Here is a 26254-nt window from a genome sequence, read left to right as displayed (position 1 = left end):
CACCCTGCTGCTACCAAATGGAGGCTCTTCACCAACTGGACATGGGAAAGTTGCTGAACTTCACAGTACTCTTTCCGCATGGGACCATTGTGAGCCTGTCCCATTTCTGCATGTGCCTGGGGACCATAACACAGTGCTGGGGACAAACCAAGTCCCTTGGAGGGACATCAAGACCCGATCCCCTTACATCAGCTCCCATAGGGTAGGAAGGAGCCTCCCCCAGGAGCCAAAGTGCCTGGTCTCACGAAGCAGAGGCTGTGGCCTGACTGAGCATGGCATTATCTGCTGTGGGCTTGGAGGAGCATCCTGCCAGGAACTGGGTTTAACTTACACAGTCGGGATGTGCCGTGGGACGGGTGCCTGAGCCCCTTGCACGGATGTATCCCTCCCTGCCGTGCTGGTCCTCCTCCGCAGGGAGCTCACGGAGGGCTGGAAGGCGGCAGCGGCATCAGGTGGGTGGTACTCCTGCTCGGGAACAACTTCTTCACACCGGGAGCCCTGGAAGCCTGAGCGACAGGTACAGACCTGGGGCCGGCTGCAGGAGCCCTTGTTCTGGCACGGCGGGTCACAGACAGCTGAGGAGACACAGAAAGGCAGTTAGTGGTCATGGGGCTCAGCCCCATGGTGGTGGCACCCGTCTGGGGCAGCACAAGAGTGGTTCCATCTCTCCTCTGCAGGCAGATGACCTTCAAAGTCACATACTTACTGCTGCCATGGGTCCCTAACACAAGGCCACCTCCATCAGAGACTTGCTTCTGCTCCCACTTCTCTTCACTGACCTCTGCAGAGCTCTTCTCCAACAATACTCATTTCAGAAAGCTCAGAAATAAGTAGCATGGTCTGTAGAGCGCGTATGGCCTATCCCTGCCCATACCACTCTGGGCAAGGACAAGACGTCAACCCCAAAGTAAGAGATCGAGTGTTACCTTTTTTTGGGTTACCTCTGTTTCGGGGTCTGATTTGCATGATCCTCCTCTCCCCCACTGCGGCCTGTCCCCCCCAGAGCTTTCCAGCTCTCCCTCCACAGCTGATTTTGGAGTCACTGCACTCAAATTCCTCCACAGCTATGGGGACTTACAGTTCATTAACTTCATGCCCAAATCACACTCTGAGCCTGTGTGTGTTCCTAATTACAGCACACCAGCTTCAGTTTGCACCCTGGGAGGAAAGTGCTGTTAATTATATGCTGGACCCTAACACTTCTCAAGTCAACAAATGCCAAATACTGTTTATAGCCCAGACAGCAAGAGCCAGGAGACCACAGCCTGCCCAGGTAGGACCAGGCTCACTGCTCCGAGCAAGACTAATAGGAAACACACTGGAAAACAGTGTCATCCTTCAAAGAAGGAAAGGGCCGTCTGGCCAAAGAGTAATGAAAACTTGTTCGACAACACAAGGTGGACATTAAACTCCAGCTGCATGGGAACCCTGTGGATGGGTTGAAACATGCATCCATCACTTCTGCTGAGGACCCCTTCCTCAGGACAGCCCCAGGAGGCTGCAGGAGCATCCAACATCCCACCATCTTCGCATGCGGCTGCTGGGCTTTCCTAGCACATTCCTCCCTCTCTGGCTGTGTTCTCCATCCCCATGGGATCCAAGCACACCTGTGAGAAACACTGCTTCTAGACAACAAACACACAGAGAGCTCTAGCCTCATGTGCCATCCTGCTGTCACCAAGCAAAGGAAGTCCTTGTGCAGACTCTGAGGTCCTTTCACAGCAGTATCACCACCACAACCCTTCCCTCACCCCAAAACTGGACTGCCATCAGCTTTTCCTAACTAGATCAGGGATATGTTGGCTGGAATACTTCATTTGACTGTTATTGCCATGTTAACACTCAGGAAGAGAGAAAGATCTCAAGACAAGGGAGAACCCAAGTCACGTAGAGATGTATAGGTTAAAGCCAGAGGTTTTGATGAAATCCCCCAGCAAAATAAATCAGCCACCACTGCAGACTCTGGAACAGAGACAGGGTCCTAGTCAGGCAGGAATTAACCGTGTCTCTGGGAAGTCTGGCACTCCAAAAGTTGATGTAATTTATAATATAAAACTCAGCTGTGATATAAATAGGCTGCCAGTCCCCACTATTATCTCGCAATAAATTCCTGTTTTAACAAACACCACCAGCCCAGGAAGCCTGCCACAGAAAACAACTGCTTCACGTGCTGAAATACTGCAGAGCCGAGACGCCAGGACCTGGGACTACAGCAGTTCTCACAGCCTCTCCCACTAACAACATTCATAGTCGTGTTAGGCTGTGCCCTTCAGCAGGATGGCAGTGATAAGTGACCAGGCACTCTAAAAAGCCCTTAAGGCAACTGATACAGAGAAGAGAAATATTCCAGCTCTAGGATTAATCCCCTTCCCAGTTGCCTTTGCAGACTCAGGCAGAACTTGAAAGAGCTTTAAAAAGTCACTGGTTTTCACTCAGTCCAGCTCCGCAATGTAGGGAGAGCAGATTGTTCAGTGGAAGTACTGCCAAAGCCAAGTGTGTAAAATCATGAGTCAGATCCCCAAAACCATAACAATGACAGAAGAAACAAGACAGTTTGTTTGGAATCTTTCTCTTTGCTTTCTGGTTTCTGAGCCCAAGGGTTACTCTGAGATGTTAATCCCCAGCTGTGGGGGCTATGTACAGTTTCTGTTAAGATAACAGCCACTCATGTCTTCTCACTGTAGTCCCATGTAATCACCTGTTCCAGGACCTGTGGCTTTAGGGAAAGCAAAAAGAGTCATATCAAAACTCTTAATAAAAGGATAAGTTTTGGAGCACTGCTGAATTATCATTAGTAGCAATGACAGTTTGTTCAAGAGCATCTAGCAATACCCTCACAGATCAAGTCTGGGGCTGTCTAGCCCTGCAAGTTCACACTGCAAGGATGACTGTGGCATGACTCTGACCACTCACTTAGGCCAGGCAGTCAGGACCTGCAGAGAGGAAGGCCACCAAGTGCAATCTACATCACCTTGCAGGCACACCTGGCCCAGGATTGAGCAATGACTTTGCAAGGTGACATTCAACTACTGTGCCCCTGTTGCTTTGCACATGCTCTAGGTCAAGGAGAGTGGTGTAGATCTTCACTGTAAGCAGCGCCTGCTCAGTCCCATTTAAATGCAGGGGAACCTGTCCATTCAGCTAGGCATCAACAGGAAAACTGGGAAGATGCTGAAGGGCTTGTACCACTGGGGTGATTTAGTCCACTTTCTCATGGAAAAGCTTGCTTATTGATGCAGAGTGAGATGTAATCTCAGTCTAACTTAAAGCTCTGATCATGTCAGCACACCCAGAAGGGGAGGATAATTTAACACAAGCGAGAGATCTGTGCAGGCTGACAGGCAGGGATATCAACAGCAATGAAGAAATAATAAAGGGAAAACAGAACTTCAATGAAAACCAGTCTGAGCTCAAAAGACAGTACAGTCAGTCTGAGTGACTGTACAGTACAGTCACTGTACAGAAGAAACCCAACAGGAGAGACCATGTGAATGTCACCTTAATTCTGCAGATGTGTAAAAGCCCCAGATGCTAATGTGACTGTCTGAAGACACACTGTGAGACCACAGTAGAGCTAGCGACTCATTCTGGAGTCCCTGTGCCTTCATCCTGTATCTTAACTGCAAGACCATCTGTATGAGATTAGAAAACACATTAATAGGTTTATTCCTTCCCAACATGCTGATTAAAATGTTTCTTTTAAACTTTAAAATATCCATGTCAGGAAAAAAATCTCACCCTACATTACCAGCCCAAGCTGCTGTGTTGGGAAGTAACAAATAACCATAGTGAATAATGCTGATGAAAGTAAAGGCGGATGAACTAATGTCGGGAGGCTGAGCAAAAGGATTCCTTTACTCTTAAGCAGAAGGGAAGGATGATGAGCTAATAGGCAGCAGCTAAGTTATTGACAAGTGCACACCACAGCCCCTGCAGTCCCTGAAATATGAACAGCGCAAGGCGGCTTCTGGCCAGCTTGTGCGTACGGGTTTCTTCTCCACCAAACCCAGGACATAAAGGCCTGAGTCTCACCCCAGGATTTAAGTGGTCAGAAACTGTGTAGATGAGGCCCTCAGGGACACAGATTAGTGGTGGTCTTGGCAGTCCTGGGGTAGCAGTTGGATTTGATGATCTTAAAGCTCTTTTCCAACCTAATTGATTCTATGATTCTAAGTTAAACAGGCAGGAGGTTGGATGAACTCCTCAGACCCAAATACAAATGTAGCTCATTATCCCTAATGTCCCCTCCTGCGGGATGCCCTGTATGCAGTTTCGCATGATGAGCTGGCAGCATGTGGGTAGAAAGCAAGCCCATTGCAAGCGGGTGAGGTCTTCCTGCTAAACCCCCTCAGCTCATTTCCACTTTCCCAAGAAATGTTGGTGTCCCAAAGAGAAAGATTACTCTTTTTCACCCTCCCAGCCACTGATACTCTGTTAACTCCCCAAGTTCACACTGCACTTTGGTCCTCAAAGCTAGAACAAGCCAAAAGGCTAGAGACACCTGCCCACGGCTTGAGTTCAGTCATATGCAAGAGATATTGCAAGAGGAAAGTCCCTAGAGAAGCATGGGTGAAGAAGGAAGAAATCACCATGCTTGGTAGATGATAGGAAGGAGATAAGAATTTGGCCTATGGTCTCTCTTGTACCCAAGCTCAAATATATGAAAACCAAGGTCCTGCCCAAGACCCAAATGCCAACTTCTTCTCTGCTCCATCACTCTAAGAGGTTCCCTCTGGCTGCATTTCTACCCTGATAACTTCCCTGAAATGCCCATATAAAAAACCATGGGATCAGACACTAAACAGCATTACAGTGCAAAAACTAACTGGGACAGGCTGTCCAGCATGCCTCGGCAGCTTTAAAAACAGAGGAACATCTCCAGCAGCTTGAACTCCAGCAGAAAAGCCCTGCGAGGGAGGTAGCTGGGAATGAAACGATGTTTACACATCACCAGTCCCCCCCTAAATCCTGCCTGAGATTTACCATCCCCTGTCAGAGGGACACTGTTAGGCCCAATCATGTTGACGGGGACCTTTTAATGAATCCATGGGGACAAGGGCCCAGCACCTGAGCAACTGCTAGACAGCCTGCATGGCTGTGAGCCCAGATCTACTGCTCCTATGAAAATCCCTAACGAGAGAAAGATGCTGCCATTGCTGGCCCCGCGCTCTGTTTACAGACACTGTCTGGCAGCACAGAACGCTCTCTACCGTTTGGCTTCTGTCGGCAGGGGGGAGAGGGAGAAGGGAGGTGAGTCAGCCCTTGGCCCCTAGCTCCCGAGCAGCGATCGCTAATGCAATTATCCCAGCGCTGCCGAAGGTCCATGAGATCCCGCAGCAAACAAAGCTGAGCTTCTTTCCCTGCTAAACATCTGGGCAGCTGCTGCCACTAGAGTGAACACAGATGCTCTTCGCGACCCCGGGCAGGGCGTTCCCATCCGGAAAGCCTGCCCAGTGCCTGTGTGCTGCCTGTCCTCTGAGCTGCCCAGGCACTGCATGCAGCCTCTCGCCTCCCTGGGACCAGGCAGGTGCATTGGAGAGGACCATGGGTGAGCTGGATGGTGTAGCCCCATTAGTAGGGACAGGGATCCCAGCAGGGGCTGGGCAGTGGTTGCAGAGCTATTGGGTTGGAGATGGCAGTGCAGCTGCCCCTGGCATGCACGGCACTTATCCCTGCCCAAACCCCTTCCCTTTCAGTGCTGTGTCAGGGAGCCCAAAATGATCTCAGCCCCAGGGCTGTGACAGGGCCCTCAGAGAAACAGAGCCCTTATTAACCCCTCTGTGAGAGGCAGGAGGGCCCTGCCCCAGCAGTTCCCACTCTGCACCTCCTGCCATTTCACATATCCACATGCTGCACCACCCTCCAGCCCTACCCAGCCCAGCCCTTGTGCCAGCTCCATTAAATGCTTTCCTTAATAGCACCCAGGTAATTTGCAGCCCTGATCTGCCCCTCAGCATCAGCACTGCTCGCCCACATGAGCACAACCCCACACTGCGGGCTCCCACCTGCTGGGACTTTCACAGACCTGCCTTTTGCTCCAAACAGGAAGATGAGAGCCCAGGGCTTGAAACTCATCCATGAACATGCCGTTGCAATGCCCTGCCCCAACAAGACCCTGCTAGGGATGGACACTAATAATGATAATAAAGTAAAGCCATAATTACTCAGCATGCTCAGACTTAACCAGCAGGTGGGGAGAGCTGACCCACAGCCTGGCAGCCCCATGGGGAGGCTGGAGGACTGCGTGCAGGGACCCCACAATCCACCTGCCCTGGCACAGACCAGGGGGCATGTTTGGGATTGCAGCCATACCCGAGCATTTTGTAGGGGTGCATCAGGAGATGCACACCAGCTGAGACTGTCATACTCACGTTTGATGCAGCGGTTTGTGCCGAGAGCCGTAGTCCATCCTGGGCAACACTGTCTGCCACAAACATTTGGCCTGAGCGGAGAGACAAAGCAGTGTGGTTAGGAGAAGGGGAAGCTGAGGTCTCTCTGCAGCCAGCACCTCTGAGTCACCCGTAAAATTATTTCCTGCAGCATGTGATATTTCCTTCCAAATGGACCAGCAGCTGAGATCAAAACCAATGGGACAAGGGCCGAGTTGTTTAAGTGCCTGGGAAAGAAACCCCCAAGGGCTATGTGAATGCTGCAGTGTGAGTGATCCCTCTGGGAGTATAATGCCCAACTGGCATTATGCTGGGCTCCTGGCACAGTGCTCAGAGAAACCATTTTCCTCCCGGGAGCAATTGGAAGCCAGTAGCCTGGGACCATTAAAGATCTCATAGCACTTCATGGCACTGGGGTGTAAGTCAGGCCTGACTCCAACTTTGGTCATAGCATCTCCGCTCTGCAAATGTCCGGATCTGCTTCGGCCAAAGACAATGCTTCATTCTCCACCTAAGTGCTGCTGCTTGGTGCTGTTCATTGCTCATTACCCCAAGAGGGACAGCCCTCCAGCAGCCACACCAGCCACTCCTGGCTTGCTCTCCCTTTGCAAGCACCCCAGTCCTGCATTTGTTATCTGCCTCTGGTGCCATGACCCCAGGACCTGGGGACTCTCCAGTGCTATGAAGTTTGTCTCTACCTGACATGCACAGTGCTACACTAATTCCAGGATGCTCATCTCATCTCATGGTTGTTAACTCCAGCACTTTGCTGCAGCAACTTTTTGACTACCTTTACATAAATGATGTCCTCCCCACCTCTTCCCTTATGTGTTTTCAGGTACTGATCACTGCCAACATACAGCTATCAGAGGCAGTGCCGTGCTTCCAAGAGGTGCTCTGCCATGCCCAAGCAGGCAGCTAATCTTGCTTCCTCTATCACACCTCGTATGTCTATAATGAAAAGGAATAACAAGTTGCAGGGTGGTCTCCAAGCATATTTACTCACCTTGGAGGGAAAGTTTTAGGAATATGTAACTTTTCCATGCCTAGGTAGATGGAAGAGTATAGTCATCAAAAGGTAGAGAGTTAGAAATAGGCAGGCTGAAAGCTCTGGAAATGAAGTGAGGAGTATGGTTTATTTCTAATTCTGGACAAGGCAGTCAGAGCTGCTGACAGAATTTACAGAAACCAAGGAAACATGCATATTAGTCTTCTGGATTGGCTTTAACATGAACACAGCAGGGTCAGAAGATGATCCTGCTCTGAAATTGTATCCCTGTGACTGCTGCACCCACATGGTATGAGATGAGACTCCAGAAGTGCCAGAGCTCAAGCTGTGGGGCTCATGCTTTAGGAGAGCCAAAGACAGTGGGTAGCAGGTGTGCCAAGGATTGTTCTGGTGTTCATGAATGAAGCTGCCTGTAGAGAAGGGGAAGGGGAAGTGGTCTGAGAAGCCACATCACTTGTAAAGTGTTATCCAGACCTTCAGGATCAACGTTTTACTAACCTGGGTAGATTTTTACAGGCAGAAAGCACTTAGATTCCCTTGGTGTGACTTCCTGCAAACAGAACAAGCCAAAGTAATTCCTGCATCCACTCACATCTGCTCTGGCTGGGCTAAAGTACCAATTTCCAGCTTTTTGTCTGTCAACCCAAATAGATCCATGGGTCTCATCTTTAAGGCATTCCCAGAAAGTATCCAAGGAAACCAAACTTTCCTTTACTTACTGCATAAGAGCCCATGAAAGGCCTTAAACTTTTTAAAGACATCTAGATCAGTAAAGAGAGAAAACTACCGGGCTGGAGCTGATCTTCAGGTAATTAAGGTCTACTGAGGGACTCCACTCCAAGCAGCAGCATAAACATCTTTGCTTTCCCCAGAGAACCTGTTTGGCCTTGAATCACACTCTTTTAATTCCTTTGTGGGATTAAAGTGCAAGTTTTATCTGCATGTCTCACATGCATGCTGGAGGGAGCATACTTCTAGGTGCTCAACACCAACAGTGAGCCAGAGATTGTAGGAAGAAAGGTATGAGACTAAAAGAGACAGGGGCCCAAGCTTGAGCAGACAAGATCACTCTTGATGGCATGAAACCCCTGCTGGGCTCAGCACAAACCTCTCATTAACAGAGTTGCTCTGTGTTACTGCCAACTCCAGAAATGAATTGCCAACCCGAGGTGAAGGGAGATGCTAAGCACCAGGGTGATGCTCCTGGAGGGAGGACAGCCCAGCATGTGGAGAAGGGAGCAACCAGGCAGGGATGCCCTCAGAGGCAGGGGCAGAGGGAGTACCTGGACAGGAATGTCCCTTCCTTCCACAACCTCCTGGATGAGAGGTTATCAGAGACAGAGGCAGGGAGGATCTCCAGGCCTGGAAGTGGGCACTTGGGAGGAGCAGCATGTGGTACTGGAGTGCAGAGAAGGACCACAATTATTTCATGATGAAAGCCCAGTGCACAGGACCTCACAGAGCATGGGGCCCCAGGTAAAGCAAGAGCATCAGCAGTGGGAAAATAGCTATGGGGCCTCTGCTGCATGGGACGCAGTCATGAGCAGGTCTGGTTCTATTTAAAGCTTTTAGTTGACAATTGCATGGCTTGAAAGCCATGTGGTTTTCACTGTCTTACAAAGAACTCAGAATGAATCCCGGGAGGTTTAAGGAGCACAGCATGTTTACAGCATGGAAGGATGGTGCTTGAGAGTAATGGACCCCAGATGTGCTTGTCTTTCTGCACGTGCCATCACCAACACTTTGGGTAAAGACATGGATCAGGCGTAAGCCACATGCAGGGTGCATCCAACCCCGGGTCTCTCCATCCAGCACTGCTTTTGGATTGCAAAACAAGTGGCAAGGTCCCTCCAGGTCTGGTGTCATTGTCCCAAGGGTGGCTGTTGTGGAGCTACCTGTACACCCTCAGCAGCCCCTGATCACTCTGCATTGCACAGGAGATGGGGGTTTCCAAGGCAGCAGGTGGAGCTGCCCAGCAAGGAGACCAGCTGGTGCCATGATGCACTAAGCCCCTGGCAGACCTAACAATGACATGAGCCAAAGCCATGCTCCTAACTCTGAAGCCCTCAGCAGCTGTGCAAGGCTGAGCAGCCAGGCTGCCTCCTTCTTACCCACCATGTGAAACTGGGAGCCTGGCAGCAGTGAGGGGAGGACTCTCACCCTGCAGCCTGGGATGCAAAACGATGAGAGGATTGGTGGGCACATGAAGGGGTCAGCAACTCTCCCAGGTGGAAAGAAGCTCAACACAGCCTTAGATCAGTGCAAAAGAGAAGACATGTCCTCACACAGGTGTCCTAAACTGAAGTCCCACTGACCACACCCAAGTAGGTCACGCTCAGCAGGGATGCCTTATTCCCAGCCCTACCACTGATGCCAAAACAAGCCTTGGGAAAACCATCTTTCTTTCCTATCTGTCTCGTACCAGTGGAATAGGTTAATTACTGTATTTACCTTCCTAAGGGCCAAGCCAGCTAGCTCACATCTTTCCTAGGAAAGAAAATGTTGCTGGGGACATTCTCAGGCACTGGGGCTTGATTGCCTGTAACACTGGGCTGCTATAGGGCTCATGGGCCACTTAGCACCTTCCAAAATAGTTCCCAGCTCAGCTCAGACTGGAGCAGACAGAGACCATTTCCAATAGTCTGATTCCCCTTTTTGGAGAGCTCAGGCAGCTGAATAGCCCCAGTGCCAGAGAAAGCCCTGAGGTACAGCTCACTAGTGCAGACATGGGTCTTTGGGACTGCCTTTCTGGCAAAATGCAGGGTGAGGCACTGGATCCGCATTTCAGCCCCTCAAGGGCCAGGTACACCCTGAGGTCTCCAAACAGCACAGGCAGCAGTAAGCAACTGCAGACCAAGCTCACTTCTCACTCTGCTGCTAGGATGTACCATCCACACCCAGGTATAGTCCCTGGCACCTTGTGAGAGCTTGGTGCACAGGAGATGGATGTCAGGCATTACTCACTTGCCTGCTCCTGTTCTGGGACAGACATCTCCCTGACACTCCTCACAGCTATAGCCATGTAGCTTCTCCCTACATCCAGAAGTACCATTCACAGCCCTGACTGCATGCTCCAGCCCAACCTGCAGCTTGGGCAGAGGAGCTGTAACAAGCCAGTCCTTCATCACCGGCTTTGCTGCAGCAGCCAAAGACCAATACCATAAGGATCAGGCCCCCACTATGCAAAGTGGTACCAAGGATGAGAAAAGCCTGTAGGAGCTTGCAGGGTTATCTGTAACCAGAGCCAAACAACTTTAACAAGTGCTAGGGGGAAGGAAAACAAGAAAACAGTAGTAAGACTGTGGCTTCACATAGTTTCAACATGTGCACAGCCTCAGCAATGATCACATACTGTTTCTGAACCATTCAGTAGAACTATTTTTTTCACTACTTATTTTAAAAGCAATATATGCATCATCTTCCAACTTCACGCAGTACTCTGTGCTGCCAGATATGCTGGCTCCATTCAGGTCATTTTCAGCATCTTAACAGAAGGCCAGGGGACCATTAGATCATCAGGTCTGCCTTTCTACTGCAGGACAGTGAACTTTATCCAACTGTGTATGAAACATTTGCAGTCGGACCCTATGAAGAACATTAGCAAAAGGGTGCTGGCATCGATAAGCCACTGAAAATCCTCTGCCAAGTCCACATCAGCGTTAACTGCCTCTGCTCCTGAGCAGCAACATGCACATACTGCAGCAAGAACCTACATCCCACAACGCCTGGGTAAAGCAGGACTAAATAGCCACAGATGGTGTCTACAACGGCAATTAAACAAGAACTAGGGGACAGAATACACAAAAAGAAGGTGGGAGGAAGAGAGAGTGTGGGACTCCTATCCTGTTACCTGGGCAGCCTCATATGCCCCTGAAAATTACCCAGGCACGTAGGCTTCCCCAGACTGCTCCCCTGTTACCCACCTTCCTCTGATTTTGAGTACATCACCTGAGGATCATCACTGGGACTCACCCTCCCAGCCACAAGGCAGAGGAAGGAGGGTGTCACGTCCCAGGGAACACAGAGGTGGAGGGAGACGCCTACAGTATTCTCCCAGCAGGACTGGACAGCCCTAACTAGGATGCATCTGGCACACAAGTACAACCGTAGCTGGCACACATTAGGGCATGGGAGCTCCCTACCCCATGACACATGGAAGGAAAATCTTTCTAGTTGTGAGGTGTTGAGAAACAGGTGTGCTAAGCAGAGCACAGCACAGCAGAGATGCTCCCTGGGCTGGATTGTTTTCCTCACTCAGAAGACAGTAATTTTCTGCAGTATTTGCTGTAGTGTCAGAAGTCACCTCACAATGAGGCTCCAGGAGGAAACACTAAAACCCATCTCTCACAAGTCTTGCTGTTGGACGCACTCATGGAAAGGTGCGAGCAAGTCCCATCTGCAACAAGGTCAGATGTGAGCAGGATGGCAGACACATCCAAACAGTCCCCAGGAAAGAAACTCAATCTTGGGTATGCCACTGTCAAACAAAGAGAAAAAATAATTATCCAGAAAAGGATGTAGTGCTGATAAATGGGGTTTTCATCCCCAGGACTGTGCAGACCCCCTGGAAGTACCAGCAGAGAGGTCTGATTGGGGAATCAGGGAGGGCAACCCACACAGAAGTTGAGATTTTAAGCCAAAGTTACTGTATATATAAATAGCAGCAGGGTTTAATGCAACCTGCAAAGCTACCTGAGTAAGGGAAAATGAAGGTTGCCATACTAGAGAGTAGTAGGAGTTCAGTGTAAATAGCAGAACAGAAAATATCCCACCTGGCAGAAAAATGAAACATCATGAAATTATGTTTTTTAGGGGCCCTGAGTTTCCTGGATGGAAATGTGTCCGGTGCAGCAAGGGGCCTAAGAAGATGGATGAGGTGGAAGGACGGAGTCTCACTGAACAGATGGAGGCAGCAGCCGCTAGCTTTCCATGAGGAGTAATGCCATGTGGTTACTCACGGACAATTATTGCAGCTAGGTTTTCTCATACACTCCAAAGACAGTAGGTCATAGAAAAGTTTAAAAGTGCCGATTTGGACTCCAGAAGAGATGGAAAGCCACTGATGACAAGCCATTATATGCACTTTTCCAGAGTTCAAGTTCATGGGGACTGGAGCAAGCTCCGTATCCCCCAGCCCTCATCTTCCAGGGCAGGGCAGAGGCAGAGCGCAGCACAGCCTGTGTGGGGAACACAGCACTGAGGCACAGCTATTCCTGCCTCTAAGCTTGGAGGCAACAGCACTCTCCAATACCCCAGGAAGCCGAATCACGTCGGTAACACCTGGACCAACCATTGGTTACACCCTTGATTAAGGGCTGAAAGAAAGCTACTTGCAAAGAGGTTCAGCACTCTTCTGAACATAGCCTGAGCCTTTGGGCTGCCCGCCCCTTCTGACAGCAGTACAGGGTGGCTGTTGACAATGGAGGCAGCTGCAGCCTGAAAACCTGGTGGAGACCATTCAAGAGTAGTCATAGAAGGAAACGGGCTACATCACACACGACTCAAATCCAACTGAACCGCCTTGTGACCCCAAAGCAATGCTAACACTCTGACTGCAGAAAGGGTAAAATCCTTCTGAGCCCCAAAAAGCCTAACCCTGACTGCGCAGGGCTGGATCTTCCCAAGACTCTCACTCTGAACAGCTGCCAAACCCAGGCTAATGGACTGGGTAAGCTCAAATTGCTCAAGACCTACCTTCCACTGGTTATCTGTTGGTGATAAATACTTCATGTATCAAACATAATAGAGGAGGAGCAAGTTTGGTGCTTCTGTGGATTTGTTGAAGGAAAGTACACAGAGTGGCACAGGGAACATCTCTTATCTTGAAATTTTGCAAGGAAGTGATTACAGAAGAGATAGACCTCAGAGACTGAGCTGCATTTTGTGTTGTAGTGAAGCTCCCCACCCTATGCTAGCAGAGGGCATTTCTGCCAGCGTCAGTGAGTAGTAAGCCCAGAGCCTACCCTCTGTACCCCACTGGCAGGGCTCACAGGGAGAGTGGACACACGTTGACACATGTGCAGGTCAAACTGCCTGCACCATGGCTTTGGTGGCCCTTCCGAGCTGTCAAAGGAGCTCATCACAAGGGGCATCACCCACGGCAGAGCAGAGAGGGCACTACCGCCCAGAGGAGAGGACATGGGGCTGAAGGGTACGTCAGACTGCACCAGACATCCCGCTCGCAGGCTGCCCTCGCAGCAGCTGGCCTTGCCATACGATCTCCCCTCCACCTCCAGCAGCCAGAGGCTGGAGCTGGAAGCGGTCCTGCCAGGCAAGTCATAGGAAGCCTCCCCCGGCCGAGCCAGCTGCAGCCATGGGAAGCGGCGGCACGGATTGCGTGCGAGGGGCCCGCAACGGGAGGAAAGCGCCAAGAGGCCAGGTACCTGGACAGAGCGGAGCAGAGGCGGCCGCGCTCCGTCCCGCAGCGCCCAGCGAGGCCGCTCCGTCCTCTCCCACCTCCCGTGGCCCCGCATCCCTTCGGCCCGCCGTGCGGGTCAGATGCGCGGCACGAGCGCGGGTCCAGCTCCGCCCCGCAGCGCCCGCGGGGATGGGACGGGGGGATGATGCACGGGGAGAGCCGCGGCTCACGCCGCGCACCCACGGCAGGGTCCGGCCGCAGCACTTACCCCACCATCCTCCCTCTGCCGCTTGGCTCCTTCGAGCGGGGCACGACCCGAGCTTTCAGCCCGCCGCCCTGCCGCTGGCGGGACGGGTCCTGCCTGTTCCTCTGCTCCGGGCCGGGACCGAGCCCCTCATCGCCCGCCTGGCCCAGGGACGCGGGCAGCCGGCGGTGTGGACGCTGCCTCTGGCCGTCACCTCCGCTCGGGCTCCCCGCGGCGGCCGCGGAGCCGCGATCCACGTGGAGGGCGGCGGGGAGGGGCCGCGCCGGCGGGGGCGCTCCGTGCGCTGGGGCCAGGCTGTGCGCCGCGCCCGCCATCCCTACAGCAGCCCCACGACCCCGCGGCCGCGCGGCTCGCCCGCGCTCCGGCTCCAGCCCGGCCGCGGAGTCCGACCGGCACTCGGCGAAGCCCAGGAGGACGGCGAAGGTGAGCGGGAGGAGGCTGGCGGCGGCGCCCCGCATGGTGTCAGCCGGTAGCGGGGGCAGACGGGCTGCGCGGAGCGCTCAGCGCCCGACCGGCATCGTGCGGTGGCTGCGGGGCAGAGGGCACCGCTGGCTCTCCGCTCACCGCCCCATCCCGCGCCGGGGCTCAGCCGGGACCTGCCGCCCACCGGGGCCCGGGGCGCTGACAGCGGTGCCGAGGCAGGGGCGCGGGCTGCCGGGCGGACCGGAGGAGGAGGAAGAAGGGGAAAGCAGCCGGCCCCGCTTGCCGGGCTCCCAGAGAGCTCCCGCGCTCCTCAGGCAGCTCCGAGCACCTTCGCGCCTGCCTCTGGCACTGGCAGCGCCTGGAGGGGATGGAGGGTTTTATTTTTGGAAACCTCCCCCTTTTGTTTCTTTTTGATGCTGACATCCCCCCTCTCCAGAGGACACGGCTCGCCCCCCCTCCTTAGGAGAGGAGACATTCCAGCAACACCCACTTTGGCAAAGGGAAACAAACTACAACAGAGAAGCCTTAACCCCTGCCTGGCCGGGGAGACGGTCCGCCGCCTGCCCGAATGCCGGCGTGCGGTCCCGGAGCCCTCCATGCCGCCCGGCCTGCCGCCGGCTCCCGCAGCAGCTGGAAGCGCTCGGGGAAGGTGGAGCAGCCCCGGGTGTGCGGTGCACGGAGGAGGACACGCGGATACCGGAGGAATACCCCGCCGCCCCCCAGCATCTGGGGACTTGTGGAGCTCCATCACCACTACTAAGCCATCTCGCTGCTCTTGCTCGCATCTCACAGGAGAAGGGGACAGCAATGGGAAGAGCCTTATTTGCCATCCCACCCTGGCTACAGAGCTCTCGGATGCTCTTAAACCCAACTCTGGCTTTAGACTCTTCCTTGTATAGGTCCAGGCTAGAGAAGGACCCACCTAAAAGCTTCAGGTCCTTCAGCTAAGAGAGATCTTTTAGGAGACATCCCACCAACTTAGAGTGGATGTTCATCCTTCCCCCTATCTGTCTCTTCATGGGCACCTGGAGGTTGAGGGATAACTTCAAATGACTGCTCTATACACACTGAGAAATTCTGAGGGAAGAATAGGGCAAGGGAGAGTAGGGAGCCCAAATCTCATTTCAGCCACACACATCAGCTCAGCTCTGCCACATCTCTGCTGCTGTCTGCTGCTCTTGGCCATCTCCATCAGGGAGCGAAGCCTCCCAGAGGAGTGCAGGCTGTGTCAGTCCAGAAACAGGGTCTACCTGGGGTGAGTTCTTTCTGGCCTACTCCAGCATCTGTGAGCTTGATGGGTGGCTAAAGGCCTCTCGCTGCACCTCTGCGGGCCAGGAGGCAGAGGAGAGCACTGCAGGTACTCACAGGAAGCAGATGTACACTGGCATATGTCCCTGCCGCGGGTCGTACAGCCAGTAACATCTGTCAGCCTCTTTTCATCATGCCAAGCTCAGGCGGATGAAAGGTGCACCTCACTCAACATCCCAGCCCTGAGCGCTGTGCCTGGATGCCTGCGGGAGAACATGAGGAACTCAGTGTGCACAAAGAGTGATCCTTTGGGTGTGCCCTCACGTCTTCAGCAGCCCGCAGGGTAGGGGCACCTTCAGCCAGATGCTGCAGCTCAGCCGCTGGGTTGAAAAGGCAAATTGTCATATCAGCCCATGAATTTGTCTAATTTCTTTTGCCCCTTTTGATGCATGGGGTGGCTCCTACATAGAGCACTAGCTCTCCTCCTGTTCCTGCTGCTCCCCAGGCCCTTACAGCACCCTGTCCCACTGATGTTCCTCTTCTTTCAGCCTCTCCCACTGCAGGTGCTGTGTCCCCAGGCCCTCACCAAACCATCTGCTTCCCAAAAACTTCGTGGCAGAGGAGTCCAGCTCCCCCAGTACCTTGTCTCTGCACTCCTAAAGTCTCTCCCATTTGAAACCAGTGGCTCCTGCCCTTTGACTTTCAGGCCTCTCAGATCACGGCTCCCCCCTCCTCGGGATGGAAGCCCTGCTACTCACCCTCCAGGGTGCAAAAAAGCCGGGAAAGGAGCAGAAGCACAGGGAATTAAATCTCCCTAAAGCACACTGGATCTGGAGTGGAGCAGGACCCCAGCACACCCCGACCAGCTGGGGTCCTGCAACCAGGGGAGAGGGAAGGTAACCTGACAGGTGAGCAAGTGCTACCGGAGCACCGGAGCTCAGTGCTTTCAGGCTTTGACATTGGCGCTGGCAACTGGCTTATGGGGCAGCAGTGTCAGAGGAAATACCAGCAGGTGCTTTGGCACTTCCTGCGACACCACCAGCTTGCCTGCCTGCCCTGCTGAGGGAGAGCCACTGCTTGGGCAGGAGCATGGCTCTGGATGCTGTGAGCAGTGCCCGATAACAGCCATGGCTCACTCCTTTGTTCTGAAAAAGAGGAATGTCCTTTCCATCCTCACCTAATTATTTTCTTATGCAGCAGTGGAAAGAATGCTTGTGCCTAAACCTGACACAAGAAAATTGGCAATGCCATAAACAAAGCTATAAACAAAGCAGCTGAGAGCCTGAGCAGTACTCAAAGCTAGAGCAGGCAACCCTGGGGCACAGCGCATTCCTCTTCCCTTGAGGTGCTGGGTCACCCCAGGGAAGAAGCGTGATCTTGACATCCCCAGGGGACCGCACCTCCACAGCAGCCTGAGCCCCAGCGGCGGTGGGACTGCAGGAGCCTGTGCAGCCCCTCGCAGGGCTGGGGAAAGAGATGTGCAAATCCAACAGCGCCATCGGCAGCCCTTCAGTACCTCTCCACCCGCCCCTGGCTTCTCTGGAGCCCGGCCCAGAGAACTGTCATCTCCTCTCCAATCAGCTTTGCAACTTGTTTACTGGAGCTGGACACTGAACTCCTTCCAGGCTCACACATGCAAACACTCCTCTGTTTTTGCAGGGGTGTGCAGCAACGTTTGACCCATGTAAGAGCAGTCGCTCTATGAGCTCCAGCCTTGCTACCTCAGGGCTGCCTGGCAAAAGGGGCTGCAGGCTTAGACTCCTGAACCAGAGTGTGTGTATTCTGCTGGGGGAATGGTTGCATCCCAGCGCAGGTGAGTGATGTGCAGATTCTTGTTCCTGGGCTCACTGCCTCCCATCTCAAAACCAGGCCTGTCAGAAAAGAAGCAGGGGGTGCATGGGGAGTCATAGCACAGGTTGGGTTTCAGTGTGCTGCTCAGTGGGGCTCAGCAGGAAAACATGAAATATCTCAGTCTCAGGAACTCACACAGGCACAGCACAGTCAGGCTGCTTGTCACCAAGAGCAAACCTGCACCTGGAAAGAGGGATCAGCAGTGGAGGGAAGAGGAGGCAGCAAGCTGGCAAGTGGGGTTCAACAGCCTGGCCCCCATCAGCAGGGAGCACAGGGCTCCTCCCAGGCAGTGAACTGCAGATGGGCAGCTCAAAGTGCTCCTTGCTGCCTTCACTTCCCCTTAATTCACCACACAAACTTTCAGGCAGCAGCAATGGTATCAGAGAAGAGACAGGGCAGACACAGCTGCAGCACCTCTCCCAGTCCATGCTTTCCAGGGCCAGGGCACCAACATGCGTGAGGCAGACCTGGGAGCCAGCACAGAAAGCAAAGGACTTGACAGACCTTGAAGAGACTAGGAGCAAGGGCAGGCTGTGCTGATGGTGTGGTCCTTCTCACTTGCCACCACTACAGAAGAGAAGGAGGGGTGCTTGGGCAGCTGAGGATTGAAGCCCTGGGGCCAGAGACAGAGGGTTGAAGGTGAGCTCTGCTCTGGAGAGATAATCACAAGTCATCTCTCATCTCTCTTCGAGTCCTCTCAAAGGCCAGGGAGAAAGGGCTCTTCAGGACTGTGCTGATGGAGGTCCCTCTGCACCAGGACCTCTCAAGCCATCATTCTCCTACGTGTTGAGTCCACACGAGCTCTGTAAGACCCCCTTGGGGTTGTAGCACCTGGGAGCCACATTTCCAGGGCCAGTTGGCCCACAGATGTGGCTGCTGGCACTGTATCCCTTAGATTAATTAGCCCCTTTTCTTCCTCTTCAGAAGGGTTCACAACCCACATGTGCTTCTTCCTCTGCTGTGAGCAGATCCCTAACGCGCTGCAGATGGAACACATTCCATAGATTCAGAAGCTGCCTACAGCTCCCGCAGAGGAAGAAGGAGTACTCCCCCCCTGCTTGGGGCTGAAGGGCAAGAGAAGGTTGGCCAGCCCCACTGACTTACAAAATCAGGGTGTGGAACCAGCCTTTTAGAGGTACAAGTCACAGCTTCCCAGGAAACGGCCATCTTGCACCAGGAGAGAGGACACAGCAGCCCTGGGGGGTCTGGATGGAGAAACTTGGAGGAACAGTGCAGAGAAACCTCTGGAGAGGACCTCTGTAACCATGGGCACCAGAGAGGCAGGAAAAGCAGTTTCTGAATTTGTGAACACAGCCAACAAATCCCCCATGGACAGCATTCCCACCCCCTGCCTTTGCTATGAGGTACACGCAGCTCGGCACACTCATAGCACCCAGGGAAGCAGACGTTCCCACTGGACAGATGAGCTGCTCCAAACAGACGCAGAGCCTGGCCCTCCAGCCACCTCCACCCACTCTTGGTGTGTCCCTCCAAGCCCTGGGGTCCATCCTGGCCCTCCCTATGAGGTGGCCAGCAGCAGGCAGCCAAGAGCCATGGGAGTGACAGATTGTTGTCAGAAAACAGAAGAGAAACCGTCCAGCAGCTCCTAGTCCAAAGCCAAGGTTTGCTGGTTTTATTGTTCCTTCGGCTTCCATTTAACCAGGATCATCTCTAAGATGGAGGAGGGAGGCACAGAATATCCAAGTGGGTGTCCCACAGTTGGACTCCTTGGTCGTGCTGTTCTCTAAGCGTATGTCTGTGCACCACCAAGGGCTGAGACCACATGCTGGAAAAAAGGTTTCAACAGGAGACGAAAACATGCCGCTAGGAAGAAGAAACCTGGAGAGCAAGACCAGATGTCAGAACCCAAGGGATGCGAGTGCAGAGTGAGGCAGAGAGGGGTTGCTGTGGGCTACTGCTGCAGAGAGGCTCTGGTGGGGCTGGCTGCAGAGCACAGCTGGTTCCTTATTTATCCATCACATTATTTCAAGCCCCTTCAGCAAATCTTCAGGAGGAAAACAAATCAGAACAAAAAACCTCAGCTAGGATGTGGCTCATGCAGAGCTCCAGCAGCTCAGGGGAACCTGTCCATTTGTAATTAATGAAGTCCTGCTTGCAGTGATCTGACTGCAACCTCCCCTCTCCCCAGGAGCCTGATCTGGCCTTGCTGCTGCTTTGATACCTGTGGCTGGAACTGCACGTGGCGGGGAGATGGGCCTGGAAACCAGGAAAGCCCAAGCGTCCCTGAGGAGCACAAAGGCTGCCCTGACCAAGAAACCCATTCCATCACACATTCCCTGTAGGAGCAAGCCTGCCCAGGGCCTAAACTTGATGGGGGGGCCTTCAACTGAAGCACTCATTTGTCAGCTGTCCTCGCTAAGGGAGGAAAGGAAAGAAGGAAGCACAGCTTCTTGCCATTTTTAAGGGCAATGACCCACAAAGAGGGAACACTCTCCCATGTGACGGGGTACTGTTGAGTGTAGAAAGGGCCCTGATAGTGTGAATTTCCATAACTTTCTATTCCCTTTTCTACTGGTGTCTTGACACCTGGAGGCTTTTCCCCGAAGTGGCCATTGAACAACAGCTTGTCACAGCCTGGAAGGGAAGCAGGAGCAATAGCTTGAGGATACAGAGGGAGTGGAGGCGCTCTCCTCAGTGGAAGGTCTCCTCTCCTGGTGTCTGGTACCACTTCACAGGCAGCACTTCCCAAGGACCCCACAACCTGCAGAAGAGAAAGATCTAGGCAAGATGACCCAATACAAGGGCAGAAGAAACCAGGACTGCCAAAGCAGCTTTTCCCGAGGAATCCCTCCCACACTGAACTTCTCAAAGGCACCCCATTTCCTTTGCCTTTTCTTAAACAGCAAAAAGACCAGAAAAAACAACCCTGAATCAAACTTTGAATTCTGCAGAGCATTTGGGATTAAAGCAATTGAATTTCTGATTCCAAAGCAGTCTTCCTAAAAAGCAACAACTGTAATTTCCTTCAAGCTGCTGTTGCTTCCTTAAGACCCTCACATTGGCTGCCTGGGGCATGGGGAATTTGGACTGGAAGTCCTTCAGCCTATCCATCAGCTTTGCATGTCAGAGGAAAACTGATGGCCACATAGATCCTGTTTGGGAATGATCGGTGGGGTTGATGTTATATCTGTATTTTATAGTTTGGTTACTCTGCCATCCTGAAATTGCAGGCCCATTCCCCATCACAGGATTTTAGGTGTTTTCCTACCACTTTTGGCCCTGGAATGGCTGTGTGAGCAGTGACCTCAGCTCATTACAATGCAGTGATTTCAAGTGGATGTTTAATAGCTTATTAATAAAAGTGAATCTTAGGGAACTGCAAAGAAGTGGCTATTACTAGGTGGCGTGTGTTAGAGCTAAAGTAGTCATCAAGCAATAGACTAGTTCATTGACACTTTACAGTCCCATTGGGTAATTACTGGGATTAGGCTGAGTACCCAATTTCCCACCTATGACTTCACAGGCTGGGAATGCAGCTCTCTGGTGACATCACAGCTCCAGCAGTCTCCCTCAGCAGTTGCCACACTGACTCTGCTGTCACCCACTCTACACATAGGTGTGGCACACAGCTTTAAGAGGGCTTCCACTCTTACAGGAAGTAAGAATAACAAGAAATGAGAGCTTAACGAGGACATAAACACAAGACAACTGCAGAGGAGATGAGCAAAGCCCCTTTCCATGCCTCGCTGCATCATTCTGAGAAGAGCAAAGAGCTTGGGATGGGGAAGCATACACTTCCCACCCAGACAGGGGCCATGCCAGGTGCAGAACAGAAATCCAGAACAGGATTATAGAGGTGGCACTCATGATTTTCCTGCCTCTCCCAGCACCGGGTTTGGAGCTCAGAGCAGCAGTAAGGACAACGTAAGCTGCCCTCTTTGCAGTGATTACCTCTGGCTCCATGCTGAGCTCTGGCATGCACTTTCAGACTATGCCTCTGCCTTCTCTCCTTTTCCCCTTCTCTCTCAGCCCAGCTGAGCAGGCAAGGCAGCCTCACACAGCCCAAGTGCACAGCAGTGCCAACAGCCCAAGTGCTTGCATGTGCTCCCCTGGGGCTGATGAGCCCTCACAGCAGGGGTGGTGGCTGAGAAGGCAGCTGGCATCACAGAGACCCTCTCCTTCCTCCCTCCTTCCCAGAGCCTGGCCCTGTGCATCCCTGAGCCAAGGGAAGCACGTCCTGGAGGGTGGCAGGGCTGTAGGAAGTAGGGATCTCCCATTGTCCCTGGGGAATATCCCCACAGGAGCAGCAACATTAGGCCAGAACTACCCGCTCTGAGGCTGTGCTGGCTAGGCTGGTCTACAAGCAGCTCCTACCACAGATAAGCAGGAGAAAGGCAGGCAGATGGGGTAGGGACCAGGAAGGGTACTTGCACAGCCAGGAGTGCAATCTGGGAGCAGGTGAAAATGAAGCAACAGCACCAGCTTGCCTTATGCCCACAAGAAGGGACAAGGGGATGCTGAATACATGGCCAGAGCCACCCCAGATATAGGAGGAAGTGGCCCCTGATTGGAGACTCCCCTCAGCATCACTTTGGTCTTCTTCCCTGTGAGGGGATGGCAGCAACAGGGCCCTTGGCTATCCTTTGTGCTGTCCTTGGCCGGAGTTACCTCTGCCTTGCTGCCCACTTTCAGCAAAGGTGGCTGCCCCTATGGCATGTTTTGTCTATCTTGTTGCTCTCAGTCAGACCCTGCTTCCTTGCAAGCTTGTCCAGCTCCGTGGGGGTTCTGGAGGGTATGAAAATCACCAACAAAGCTTTTAGGGTACACAAATCACCCAGTGGTACCAGTGGAGCTTAAATTCTATATGAGTAAGTTTCAGGGGGGTAGGAGAGTAGACCATCAGCGTGGTGCTCACCTCTGAGCCTGCAAGCACTGCTAAGGCAGTGTGGTACCAGCACCTCGTGTCCTGCCTCATCCCCAAGCTTCTTGCCAGCCTGCATCCAGGGTTGTCTGTCCTCCTTGCACCAGAGGGCTGGCGCCTGCCTCTCCCACCGGGCCTGCGCTTCTCCCCAGCACAGCCTTGGGGAGCCAGATGCAGGCCCAGCAGCAGGATACCTTCCTCTGCCTGGGGCAGAGGGTGCAGCTGCTTCCTTGAGCCAAAGGCACACATGGAGTTTGGCTCAAGGAAGCAGCTGCCCCATTTCCATTCCCCTGGCAATGCCGGTGGGGAATTGCTCTGACCTGCAGTGCCACAGAGCTGCTGGGAAGGTCAAAGGCAGCTATAGGAAACACCGCAGAGGCTGGTGGCCAGCCCTAGCCCTGGGCTTCCTCACCAGGACAGATCCAACCAAGGCTAAGGAGCACCCCATATAACCAGGACAGCTTCCAGTGCTGCTAAGCAGAGGCTGGGGGCTGAGGGATGTTCTGGCTTGCCCCTTTCCTCCCTCACAGTCTGACTCTGTGTTGCAGTGAACTACAGCTGACCTACAGCTCCCTGCCTCACCTGTCCCTACCCCAGTATCCATATCCTATATGGCACCAGCCCCTTGGCCCCTGCTCAGCTCAAGCCTCCAGCTGGCTTTGGGGCTGCTGCTAGAAGCATTACAGCACACCTGTTCTTCAGATGAGGGTTTATGGCCAAGGCTAGCACATCTGGATTGTAAAATAGACATTTGGAAGTTTATCAACATGTTTCCAAGCAGTCCGGGTATGGCAGAGGCTCTGTCTCGATGCTTTAGTGGAGGAAGCAGCTGGGCTGGAAGGCCAGTTTGGTGCCCTTCTCACGCCCTGTGCGGGCTGGGCTCAGCCCCACACACACGCGCACACCCCAGAACCTGAGCTGCCTTTTCCTGACACTAGTGGTCCAGGAAGCTGTGTCAGCAAGGCTCTAGAAGGGAAATGTGGAAATGAAATGCAGTGCCCTTCCCACCCCAGAACCCGCTGACACAGCTACACCAAGCCTACGCTTCAGCCAAACATCTCCAGAAACACTGCCTGCTCACAGAATTGGTCAGGAATCTGCTCCATATGTGCTGAGAGGGAATAACTGACTCCATCAGCTTGGTCTTGTGCAGAGCTCAGCCGCCAGCAGCCTCCAGGGCTTTTGCTCTCAGCAAAGTCCTGATCAGCAGCAGCATCAAGCTGCCTCTAATGGATTTGTCAGCACCAAGCAGATCTAAAGGAGGAACATGGCTTGTTGCCCTGAGCTGTTTCACGTGCGCAGCCCTTCTCATCGTATTAGTTTCTCAGATCTGCAGCTCTCACGCCCGTGCTAACAACAGACCTCCCACGTAAGCCTTCAGTAACATACTCTGATTTTGGTCTCTTCCCAGCCATCCTCCGCCAACAGAAACACAGCTGATGCTTATGGGTGTGAGTGACACAGAGGCAAGAGATACAGAACACCTATAAAGCTGATGGAGCAGGAGGTAACTGCCTCCAGCGTGCAGGAGAGCTTTGGTAACATGGTGGTGGCTGCTTCCCACAAGATCTTCAGATGGTCTAAGTTCAGAGCAGCTGATTAACAGTCTTCCTGATAGTCAAGCAAAGCAGTGCTAGATACAGATGGGCTCTCCAAACTGCTCCTCCTCTCATTCTTACCCCGCAACAGCCTGGCTGGCAGCTGCCAGTCTCCTTTCACCTCCTTCCATTTTGCTGGTCCACCTACAGGTGAAGGCAGTGCTCCTGTCCTGCAGTACTGATTGTCATGCTGTGCTCTCATCACCCTAAAGACAAAACACAGCACTGTACCAGCTACTAGAAATAAAAACAACTCTATCCCAGCCAAAACCACTGAAGGAGAAACCCCTCTAATCAAGTGGCTGAGCACTGCACAAATATCTACAGCGAAGGAGGCACAAAAGGAGACGATTTGCTCTCAAGACAGATCAATCTCTTCATTTCTCTGCAATGCAGTAGGCTATAAATGTATTTATACTTCTCAGCCCTTTGGAGGCTTGGGCACACCTGGATTTTTCATCAGTTCCACCTGGGTCAATCTCTTCCCTATCTAATCCATGTGTTCTCAGGAATACTGAGCTACCTCTTTAGAGACACATTCACACTAATTCAAAGGGATTCCAAGCTTAGAGTATTTCAGTGGAGGAGGCTGGGGAGAGAGGAAGATATGGAGGCCTGGGGTAACACCAAACCTTCAAACACTGTACCTGCAGTGATGGAGATGCAAATGCATTTCTATGGCACTTTGCACTTGGCCAGATTCTTCATCCTTATGTGTCTGCTTCAAACTGTGGTGCTGGTGTCGCAGAGCTGCCCAAAATGTCCTCAAAGTAAGAGCAACCTTACCTAGGTGAACATAGGGAAGAGCATCAGCACAGAGACACCTGATAACTTGTAAACAGAGCCCAGGACAACAGAACCAGGGCACTGCCTCACAGTGCTGGTGCTGGACCCCCAGTTCAGACCTAGCACTGACACAAGCTTCTGTGAGCTCAGATGAACCACCTATCTTCGGATCTCAATTACAAAGTGGAAAAGAGACCTCTCCACACACCCACTCTGTGTTTGCCCATATCCCTTGCTGGGCCCTCTGGCACTAGAGTTAGCCACAATGCATAAAACAGAGAACGTGCTGCAGGAGAAAACATCTGAATTGATGTGAGGGCTGTACACATGCCACTGCTAGGGAAAACATGTTTAGCTTCACCTAACATCACTGAGCACGTACATATTGTCTGAAGTCAGTGCCAGGACCGAGTTCGCTACTGGATACATCTTCCATGGGATCTGGAGAACCTGCAAAGGTGTTAGCAGCAATTCAGGGTGAGAGGCACCGCAAGACATGACAAAGGAAAACAGGTTGGAAAGTAAGGAAAGGAGATTCACAACTTCATTTGGATCAAGCAAAGTCCCCTCTTGCATTTGGATGTGCCAGTGGGACCATCTGCCCCTGCCATCCCAGATGGTGTATTTTTACTGACAGAGGAGGCAGCGTAGCTTTGCATTTCTCAGTAAATTGAGCCGGTCACCTCTAAGTTTCTAGGTCAGCGGGTCTGCTGTCTCTTCCTCCCCCTGGCACATAAATCTGACCCCCACCCCAGGCCCTCCTTCCCCGAGGCAGGCAGGTCCTGCCCATGACAGCCAGTGCTTTGTTTGGCGGCTGAGCCAACACTTCCTCCCGAGGGAGCATGTAACTCCACAGAGGCAAAGGTCAAGTGTACTCTTCTCAAAGCTGAGGATTTGCCTTTGCCACTTAATCCAGGCTGAGATCTCACAGCCGGCACAGAGCTGCTCCCGAGGCTGGGAACACAGCCTTTTGCAGGCAGATGAGGAGCGCGCCTGGGGCACAGATACAAGGGGAAAGACCAAACATATGCCCTTTGCCACAAGCCCTGGGGCACCAGCAAGGAGGCAGCCAGGAAAACAACCCCCCACCACATACTTCATCCCTGTTTTGTGAAATAACCCTGCCTTGTCCCCAGTAGTTGAGGCCTAATGCCAAAGTCGGCCAAGCGGCTGGTGGTGCCTAAGTTCCATTTACAGCTCTGCCTCCTTTACGGTGCAGTGGAAGCAAACCCGCTTCACCACCACAGTGTCCAGAGGCAGCAGCTCAGATGGTTTCCAACAGCATTCTGCTGTGCCCAGGAGGCACTCTGCAGGGCTCAGTCACAGCCCTGCAAGGAGCAGTGCGGGAAAGGGAACAGTGAAGGACCCCATCACTGGTTTCGCACTGGATGTGAGGAGGAAACAGGCTCCTATTGTCCTTGTCTCAGCCAGCCATGAGCCTCCTG

General features: G+C 52.9%; 1 protein-coding gene and 1 long non-coding RNA gene across 4 annotated transcripts in view; both read right to left on the bottom strand.

The window, feature by feature from the left end:
* The window catches only part of LTBP2 (latent transforming growth factor beta binding protein 2), a 72125-nt gene extending 57195 nt beyond the window's left edge, over positions 1-14930 (bottom strand). Inside the window, exons 1-3 of one of the 3 annotated variants that reach the window (XM_057428476.1) lie at positions 14025-14930; positions 6372-6442; positions 332-575 (exon numbers count right to left, since the gene is read on the bottom strand). In XM_057428476.1, the coding sequence (XP_057284459.1) occupies positions 332-575; positions 6372-6442; positions 14025-14479 (770 nt within the window). In that variant the 5' untranslated portion in view covers positions 14480-14930. The remainder of the gene's footprint in view (positions 1-331; positions 576-6371; positions 6443-14024) is intronic. The other 2 variants (XM_057428475.1, XM_057428474.1) reach the window with 2 other exon arrangements.
* Positions 14931-17516: 2586 nt separating this feature from the next.
* LOC130609463 (uncharacterized) lies at positions 17517-25133 on the bottom strand. Its single transcript, XR_008974786.1, has 3 exons — positions 24671-25133; positions 24105-24229; positions 17517-17563 (listed from the first exon to the last, which is right to left on the bottom strand). It is a non-coding gene; the product is annotated as an uncharacterized LOC130609463 (long non-coding RNA).
* Between the last annotated feature and the right edge of the window lie 1121 nt (positions 25134-26254).

The sequence above is a fragment of the Pezoporus wallicus genome, unplaced genomic scaffold (genome assembly GCF_028554395.1).
Source record: "Pezoporus wallicus isolate ANWC-B61680 ecotype Strahan unplaced genomic scaffold, APGP_CSIRO_Pwel_v1 contig_3486, whole genome shotgun sequence".
Classification (NCBI taxonomy): domain Eukaryota; kingdom Metazoa; phylum Chordata; class Aves; order Psittaciformes; family Psittacidae; genus Pezoporus; species Pezoporus wallicus.
This window is presented reverse-complemented; position numbering and strand designations above follow the sequence as displayed.